This window comes from Catharus ustulatus, chromosome 18, assembly GCF_009819885.2.
Source record: "Catharus ustulatus isolate bCatUst1 chromosome 18, bCatUst1.pri.v2, whole genome shotgun sequence".
Lineage (NCBI taxonomy): Eukaryota > Metazoa > Chordata > Aves > Passeriformes > Turdidae > Catharus > Catharus ustulatus.
Window position 1 is genome coordinate 3912746 of NC_046238.1, and position 9334 is coordinate 3922079.

The 9334-nt window shown below is 53.4% G+C and overlaps 1 protein-coding gene across 1 annotated transcript; it reads left to right on the forward strand.

Moving 5' to 3' along the window:
- The first annotated feature begins 5431 nt into the window (after positions 1-5431).
- Positions 5432-8571, forward strand: FICD (FIC domain protein adenylyltransferase). Its single transcript, XM_033075830.2, has 2 exons — positions 5432-6008; positions 7247-8571. The coding sequence occupies exons 1-2, from the start codon at positions 5723-5725 to the stop codon at positions 8317-8319; spliced, it is 1359 nt and encodes a 452-aa protein (XP_032931721.1). The 5' UTR covers positions 5432-5722; the 3' UTR covers positions 8320-8571.
- The last annotated feature ends 763 nt before the right edge of the window (positions 8572-9334 follow it).

Genomic DNA, 9334 nt, shown 5'->3' on the forward strand with positions numbered 1-9334 from the left:
GCTCAGAGCAGATCCAAAGATTCCTGAGTGTCTCCTGGATCACTCCCACAGGGAAAATGAATCCCCCAGGTGCATCCAGGCTCATAGATCAGCCCTTTCCCCATCCCAGACAGCCACAGCCACCCCCAGCACCCCCCTCCCAGTGCTTCCAGTACAAACCAGTGCCAGGATGGTGCTGAGGTGAGGCTGGGTGGGCTCCATGAGCTGCTCCAAACAATTCCATGGAAAGGGAGATGACAGCAATCCCAGGACAGGGATCCCAAAAGCAGTGCTGGAGTCATCCCCAGTAAGAGCAGGACCAGTAACACCAGTAAGAGCAGCACGGTGGGGCACACCCACACTGACCTGGGATAAGATCCTGTTGCAAATCCCTGTAAAAACCAGGAATGTGGATTCCCAAGCTTGCATTCCCCTCCAAATCAGACTGTCCCAAATCCCATGGAGCAGCTCCCTTGGTTATTTTTAGCCACCAGTGCCAGCTGCATGCACCAGTTATCAAATTAATTTGGGGAACCAGGAGAGGCTCCCTTATCTCCATGGACTGGCAGTTCCTGAGATGTGTTTACACTCAGCCTTTAAAAAGCAACCCCAGGTTCACTTTCTACCACAGGAGTTTGCCAAGTTTCCAGCTTTTCCTGGATCTTATCCCACCCAGGCAGGTCCTGGAGAGAGGGCACAGCTCACTCAGCCCCCAAAGCTGCAATAAAAAAATCCCAGTGAAAGGCAAATTCCTGATGGATTTTCCACAAACACTTGGCCAAAAGAACAACATAGCAGTCCAAGCTGCCCTTATTTGGGTGCCTTTTCCAGGAGGACACCCATGGTGTGTGCTCTGGCTCTGGATCCTGATCCATTCTCCAGGAATGCCAAGCACAGGGAACTCTGCTGATGCTGGGACACCTCCCTAATTCCTTCTGGAATGTGAATCTCAAACACTTTTCCCAAGGCTGATGCATCTCCTGTTCCTGTTCCACAGCCTCCCTGCTGACACATTCTCACCCTCTGCCGTGATTCCCAACACATTTGGTGCTCAATCCTTCAGAGAAATCTCCACTTCAACACCTCCAGGAGTCTCTCTCCCCTCCCCACAAGAAAAGGCAATCCCAGAGCTGTTCTTTATCCCATTTCAGCAGCAGGTTGTGCTGTAAGTGGAAAAGAGAAGTTGATGCTTTTCCCTCATGGTTTTCCTGATGCATTTCTCCTTCCACAGCCTAACATATCTAAAAAGAGGAGAAAAAAAACAAACCTTGGAATAATATTTATGAGCTAATTAGGCAGAGAATTGATTTGAACATCACTGGGATACCAGAAAAATGCCAGCTGAGCTGGAAAGGCTTGAGCTGGTTTTCCATGGAAATGAAAATTGCCACAGGCTGCTGGAGGCAGGAGCTGGAGCCATTCCCTGAGAGGCCTGAGTCCCTTCCCACCCCCAGTAGCCTCCTGGAATCACTTGGTTTATCCCCAGTGTGTAAAATAACTGTGAGAGGTGAAGGAAAGGGAATCTTCCTTCCCAAGAGAGCAGGATTTGAATTCCCCTGCCATGGGATTAGGGAGAAATCCAAGATATGCTGGAAAGAAATATCAATTCCTTTTGATTCCTCTTTAGCAGCACTAAATCCCAGGCAAAATTCCAGTTCTTATATCCCAACAGATTTCACACCAAGGAAGGACAACGTGGAATTGCTTCTCCTTCCATTCCTCACTTCCCCTCCCAGCTTTGCTCCCTCCCTGCCTTGCCAGATCGCAGCCCTGCACTTCCAAAGCTCCCAGGAGCAGGGATGGAGGCACTTCTGGAGCCCCTGCAGCTCTCTCCTGATTTATCTGTGCCATTACCCCAGTTATCCATCAGCCAGCAGCTCGTGTTTGCAGCACTGCTCCCCTCTCTCTCAGGAATTATGGATCTACCCAGCAAAGGCACAGGGAAATAATTGTTTGTTTGCTGCTCAGGCCTTTGAAATTCCAGGAGAAAATGAGATTTCTCTTGCTTGCTTTAGATCCTGGGGTTTCTCCCCCTCTGCTGGGTTTATTTCCAAATTCCCACTGCTCCTGCTCAGCTGTCACACACAAGCAGGGAGCTGCCAGTGGCATTCCTTCAGGGAAGGGACAGAGAGCCTGGCACTGTCCCCTCCCAGTGCTCAGGAGATTCAGCTCCAGATCCAGCTCAGCCTCTTCCTGTCCAGAGCAAAGCCCAGCTGGGGGAACTTAACATTCCAGCTCCAAAGGAATTAAATCCAGCCTTAAAAAGGAAAATATTTCCCAACTCTGAGTTTTTGCAGAGTGCTGGAGGTACCTGATAACCACAGAGTTCACCAACAGGGGCTGTTCCCTGCTGACAGGTTTTAATTTAGAGGAATTTCAGAGATTCCATTTTATCCAGCAGGACACAGGAAAATGAACAGAGCACCCTGGAGAGCTGGGAATGACACAGGCTCTGTCTCCTTATTTCCAAGGGGGCTCTCTGAGCTCTGCTGAACAGCACAGATTTGCAAATCCACTTCTCCCATTTGCAAATCCATTCTTTTCCAACTGCTGCCCTGTGTACATGCTGAGGAAGGAGTGGTGCAGAATTCCAAGGCCAGATCTCCTCAATATCACCAAGCACTCAGGGACTTTATGATTCCTAAAGGATCATCCACCTGCTTTGGTTCCCATTTATCACAATCAGCACACACCAAGAGTCATTGGCATATCCCAGGCTCTGGGAGCCTTTGGAAACTCAGATCCATGGAGAAGCAAAATGTGAGTGGCAGGTGGTTCCTGAGGCCTCTGCTCCAAAGCTTCTGTTTCTCTTCCTGGGATTTAGGAACTTAAAATATCTCTTGAATTTCAGGAATATTCCTGTTTTCAAATCCTGGTTGAGCAGAGCCACTCCAGGTAGCCCACAGCCCCTGAAATGCTGGAATTCAGCCTGGGATGAGGACAGGAGACCTCCAGCAGCTCTGCCAGGACACAGCTGAGTCCTCAGCATCCCTGCACTGCTGTTGCCATGGTGACCAAGCATCATCCCCTCTCCTGCCACCTTTAAGGACAAATGTCCCTCCACAGCACAAGGCACTCCTTATCCTGCACCCAGGACATCCCACAGGACATCCTGCTCCCCCAGGACAGGAATTTCCTGCTGGCTCCAGCCTGGAGCTGACCATCATCAAGGTAAAAAAAAATCCAGGAGGATCCAGCCATTCCCACACCTAAACAGGTGGGGGTTGAAGTGAAATCCAAGCAGATTTTAATTTAGAGGAATTTCAGAGGATCCATTCTATCCAGCAGCACACAGGAAAATGAAGAGGTTGAGGCCACAGAGGATCTTTGAGCATAGAAAAGCTCAGGGCCACCACTGTCCCCATGGCTGGTGGCACTGGCAGCACCAGGGAATCCACAAGCAGTGCCACCCCCGAGTGTGCCAAGCTGCTTCTGTGCCCTCCCAAATCTCCCTGGGACACCTGCTGAGCTCTGACAGCTGCCAGGACCTAAGCAGGGGGCGAGCTGAGAAGCTTAAAGGGAAAATAGCTCCTTTTGTAATCTGCTCCCACAGCACTCCCACCCTCCTGCCCGTTTTAGCCCTCCTTGTCCTACATTGGAGCCCTGGAGATGGGAAAGGGGTGGAATTGGAGCTGTTCCAGGATGTGATGTCCCCTCTATGGGGACACCCTGATCCCACTGCTCCTGTGGAAAACATCATGGAATTTTGGAATGGTTTGGGTGGGAAGGGACCTTCCAGATCATCTCATTCCTGCCATGGGCAGAGAATCCCTATCCCAGGTCTGAAAGAAACAACAAAGATGTATCTGCCTGATCACATCTTCCAAATTGATGCCAGGGAAGATTATCCCAAGATCAGCCTCACATTCAGAGCACTGTGCAAGCTTTGGGAAGCTCAAGCTCCGTGCCTCAGCTGCTGTTATACACAGGATCCCAGGAATCTCCAAGAGCACAGACAAGGAAATTTCATCCCAGCACAAACAGTTCCAGAAGGAAGCCAGGGCTTTACTCAACATCCAAATATGTTTTCCAGGATCGTTGCCTCCGAAGGCAGAAGGTGGGAAGGTCGTGGAGCGGGAATGCAGCAGGCTGGGATGTTTCCATGGAGCAGAGATGAGTCAGTGCCATCTGCTGGCTGCAGGGACCCGGCCGCTCCCAAATCCATCGGATTCCACCTCGGATAGAGAGGAATAAACCCCAGCCTCACCCTAAAGCTTCCAGGATCTCTCTGAGGGAGCTGCAGCTCCGAGGGAGTGAATCCTGCTTTTCCTGCTGAAAACAAGCCCGGAAAGGGGGATTTTGTCTGGAAAATGCCATTTGCAGAGGAAGCAGGATGGAGTGGGGGCAGCACGAAGCTAATGTGGATTGGGATGCTGAGTATGGTGCATTTGTGGAAGTCTCCCCTCAGCTCCCTCTGAAATACAGTTTAAATAAATTCATTCCTGACAAATCAGGTTATTTTTCCATCCTAGTGATGAGCTGCATCTGGTAGAAAACCACCTTATCACCTTGCTAACTACTGATTCTGAGGGAATTATCTGCAATTCTCTTTTCCCTCAGCTTTTTACCACCTTCTCCCTATTCCTGGCTTTCAGCAGAGGGAGAGGCACAGGTGTGGAACACCAAAATTCGCTGCTACTTAAGGCGAAAAACAAAGAGATTTTTCCAGAAGGGCCACGGATAGGCGACGGGAACTCTGTGTCAACAGAAAGAGGTGATTTTCCATGGAAATGGCCATAAATTAAATGCAGTGGAATTAAAACCTCAGCGAGCCCCGAGCTGGGCCTGCCGCGCTCCCATCGCCTAGCAACAGAACGCAATGCCCTTATATGGCAACCCGGCCCGCCCACTCCCCATCCTCCCTTCTCATTGGCTGTGCTCCGCATGATTGACGTGCGCTCTCGCCAATGCTCACCCTCCACGAGCCTCTCCCTCGCCCGGGGCGCCGCGCTACCCGGAAGTCGCTGCAGGAAGCGGAGGGGAGGAGCGCGAGGGCCGCGTCCGCTGCGGCAGCCAATGGGAGAGGAGCTTGGGAGCGGCTCAGCCAATGGGAGCGCGCGGGGGCGGGCCCGGGGGCGGGGCTGCGGGAGCCGGCACAGGTGGGCAGCGGCGGCTGCGGGAGGCGACAAAGGTGAGGGGGGACCGGGGGGACATGGGGGCAACAGCCAGGGGGACAGGGCAGCGGGGACACGGGGAACCCCGGCAGGGGGCCAGGATAAAACCGGAGGGCTTGGGGATAAGGGGATCTGGGGGAAGGCCTGGGGTGCACCGGGGGTACCGGGCAGGGAGGAGCCGGGGGGACCCGGGGTGCTGAGGGGGATTCCTGAGGAGCCCTGAGGAGGGAACGGTGGCTGAAGGAGAAGCGGAGGATGGGGAGGGATTCCAGAGCGGTGCAGGAATCTGTGGCTTGGTGGAGGGGGTCACAAGGCGGGAGGAGGGTGGGGAGCAGACGGGATGCTCCGTGACCCCTGCGGAACCGGCTGGCACAGCCTGGTGCCCACGCTGCTCCCGGGCATCCCTGGCTCCTCCTGCTGCTGCCGGCACAGCAATGCACAGCACATCCCATACGGTGCTGGGGGTAGCAGGGAAGGGGATGCCCAGGACAGCCCCCAATAGCTGTGACAAACCCAGATCACCTGCACTCAAACCCACTCTTACCCCACGGAGCTCTGGCTGAAGCTGTGTGTTCCCAGGTGGGAGCAGCAGCAAAGGAGATGCTCCAGGTGTCCGTGCTGGAAGCAGGATGAACCTCGTGGCGATGGCGACGGATCCCGAGCTCCAATGGGTGTCCCTGTGGCTCCGTGTCCGCTGGGCGGCCGTGCTGGTGCTGCTCCTGAGCTCCCTGGTGATGCTGCTGCTGCCCCTGGCTGCTGTGGACAACCAGTGCCACGCTGTGCTCAAGGGCCTGTCCTTCCTGAGGAGCAAACTGGGCTCCTCGGGAATCACCAGGTTCACAGGACAGAGCACGGAGCTGAGCGTCACCTCCAAGGGGCTGGAGCTGCTGGTGCTGAAGGGAAAAGCATCCCCAGGTGAGAGGTCCTGGGTGGGCACAGCCGAGTTCCTCAGGTCAGGGAGATGCTGGAGAGGGTCCAGCAGAGGCCACAGAGATGATTTGGATTCTGGAGCATCTTTGTGATGAGGAGAGACTGCAGGAGCTGGCCTGGTCAGTCTGGAGGGAATCCCATCAGTCCATACAAACATCTCAAACCGTGTGCCAAGATGGTGCCAGGCTCTGTTCAGTGGTGCCTGCTGACAAGGAGCAGTAAACACAACAAGTTCCACCTCAATATGAGGAGGAACCTCTTCCCATGAGGGTGGCAGAGCACTGGGACAGCTCCCCCAGGAGTTGTGGAATCTCCCTCCATGGGGACATTCCAAACCCACCTGCTCCAGGTGAGCCTGCCTTGGAGTGGGAGATTTCCAGAGGGCCCTTCCAACCCTGACACCAACCCAGAGGTCTTCACCCCCTCCCTGACCATGTCCTGCACCCCTGATGGGAGTGACACTGTACCCTGATGGTAAGGAACTGCAATTAACTGCAATTAACCCTGGCTGTAAATCCCCATGAGGTCAGGCAGGCCCTCACCAGCTCCTTGACTGCATTCCAGAGCCCTGTGCTGGCATTGCTCTGTGTCTCCAAAGTTTTCCCTGGTGTTTTCAGTACTAGTAACTCCTGTGGAGGTAACTGGAACACAGAGAGGTGATTTAATGCACAGAAATCTCAGCTACACAGCGTTAATCCCAAAATCCTGCCTGGCAGAGAACAGCCTTTCAGGCAATGTCAGGCTGTGGACTGTGTCAGCCAGGATATTAGTCAGGAAAACACTTAAAGGAATTATTATGATTCCAGCACTGTATCTTTGTTTGCATTAAAGCTCTTACTGCTGGGAAAAAGTTGGATAGTTCAGTGGAAAAACAGAAGTGCTTTTGGCAGCCAACACAATAATGTTAACATTATAATTTCACCTACAAGAATGCCAAGAGAACGTGTTTAAAACACACCTTCCTACCACATGAAGCAGTTTAGTGGCCACCTGTTGAGCCTGCTGCCCACAGGTCCTGCCTCCTGCCACACGTGGCATAAACCTCTGGGATTGTAACCTGGAAAAAGCTGGAACACAAATTCTGTTCCAATTTTTGTATCAGTGAGCAGTGACTGCCATAGAATATCCTGAGGTGGAAGGGAGGCACAAGGATCATGAAATCCAGATTTCCAGAGGTTGCCAGTAAAACTCACCACCCTTTATCTGTTACCATTTCATCCCAGAGGTGAAGTTGGAAGCCAGAGCAGCTCTGAATCAAGCCCTGGAGATGAAGCGCCAAGGGAAGCGGGAGAAGGCCCACAAACTCTTCCTGTACGCCCTCAAAATGGACCCGGATTACGTGGATGCCCTGAACGAGTTTGGGATCTTCTCTGAGGAGGATAAAGACATCCTCCAGGCTGACTACCTGTACTCCAAAGCTCTGACCATCTCCCCCCACAACGAGAAGGCTCTGAGCAACCGGGGCCGGACGCTGCCCTTGGTGGAGGAGATCGACCAGAGATATTTCAGCATCATCGACAGCAAGGTCAAGAAGGTGATGGCCATTCCCAAAGGGAACTCCGCCCTGCGCAGGGTGATGGAGGAATCCTACTACCACCACATCTACCACACGGTGGCCATCGAGGGGAACACGCTGACGCTGTCCGAGATCCGCCACATCATCGAGACCAGGTACGCCGTTCCCGGCAAGAGCCTGACGGAGCAGAACGAGGTGATCGGGATGCACGCCGCCCTCAAGTTCGTCAACACCACGCTGGTGTCGCGCATCGGCTCCGTCACCAGCAGGGACATCCTGGACATCCACCGGCGCGTGCTGGGCTACGCCGACCCCGTGGAGGCCGGGCGCTTCCGAGCCACGCAGGTCTTCGTGGGCCACCACATCCCGCCGCACCCGCAGGACGTGGAGAAGCAGATGGAGGAGTTTGTGCAGTGGATGAATTCCGAGGACGCCATGAGCCTGCACCCCGTGGAGTTCGCGGCGTTGGCGCACTACAAGCTGGTTTACATCCACCCCTTCGTGGACGGCAACGGGCGCACGTCGCGCCTGCTGATGAACCTGATCCTGATGCAGGCGGGGTACCCGCCCATCACCATCCGCAAGGAGCAGCGCGCCGAGTATTACCACGCGCTGGAGGTGGCCAACGAGGGCGACGTGCGGCCCTTCATCCGCTTCATCGCCAAGTGCGCCGAGACCACGCTGGACATGCTGCTCATCGCCACCACCGAGTACTCCGTGGGGCTGCCCGAGGCGGGAGGCACTGCTGGCTGCAAGCAAACCATCCCCGTCAAGACTTGAGGGTTTTGGGGCAAGTTGTGGGAGAGCAGAACTCCAAGGGACTCGGTGTTCCTGCTGGGAAAGGACTGGAGAGGTGGCACTCGAGCGTTTTGTTTATTTAAAGTGTCTTATATTTGATTAAATTAATGTAATTTATTTATATACTGATGCCAAACGGAAGTGGGGATGGTGGCTGTGCGCTGGAAGGAGGTGGGGAGAGGTGTCAGAGGGCTCAAAGAGATGAACTAAAATTGAATTCTTTCTTAAAATTAAGCTTTGAGGAGCAGCTTCAATCACAACCCTTCCTCCAGGCAGTCAACTCTACTGTCTGACCTCAGCAAAGTCTAAACTGAGTTGGTTTTGTGTTGCCTCTTCCCTGGAGCTCCAAAACACATCCCTGAAGGAACAGCACTGTCCCAGCTGTGTCCATCAGACACTGTGGTGTCTGGCACACAGACCCTGAGCAGGAAGGAGGCTGAACTCCAGCCCAAAGGCATCTCTCCCCTCCCAGTTGTTTCTGTGGCACTTTGCATGTTCACTTTAAGCTGCCTTTCCTGGGGTGAGCTTTGTACAAATGGGAAGTGGAACAAGAGGAGAAAAGTTCTGACTTACTTGAGGGAGAAGGACTCAGAAAACACCTCAGCCAACAGGAGCCCTGGGAAAGCACAGGTGTCCTTAAGACATTTCAGTGGAGGGGTTGGAAGGAGTTTGTCTGCAGAACTGTGGGCAGAAAAGGTCATAAGCAGAGCCAGGAGACACCAGTCGTGCCAATTTGGGCAGAATGTGTACAGGAAGTCTGCCAAAAACTTCAGTTTCTTTAGTCTAGGTAAGGGAACTTTCACAATTAATCAGTGGTCATGTCATTACTCTGATAAATGTGTCAAGAATCACTCGAGGCCTCTGCGTGCTGCAGGGGCAGTGCAGTGCCTGGAGCTGCTGAGCAGTTCAAAGAATCATTTTTTCCTTGGTTTTTAAGGTAAAAGTACCTGCAGATCTCCCTACCTCAAACCTGCCAGATGTGTAACAGCATCATTGA

Excerpts from the sequence above, each read along its gene's own strand:
- FICD (XM_033075830.2), top strand. The coding sequence starts at position 5,723 with ATGAACCTCGTGGCGATGGCGACGGATCCCGAGCTCCAATGGGTGTCC. Across the intron at positions 6,009-7,246 it reads GAAGGGAAAAGCATCCCCAG|AGGTGAAGTTGGAAGCCAGA; the intron begins GTGAGAGGTCCT and ends ATTTCATCCCAG.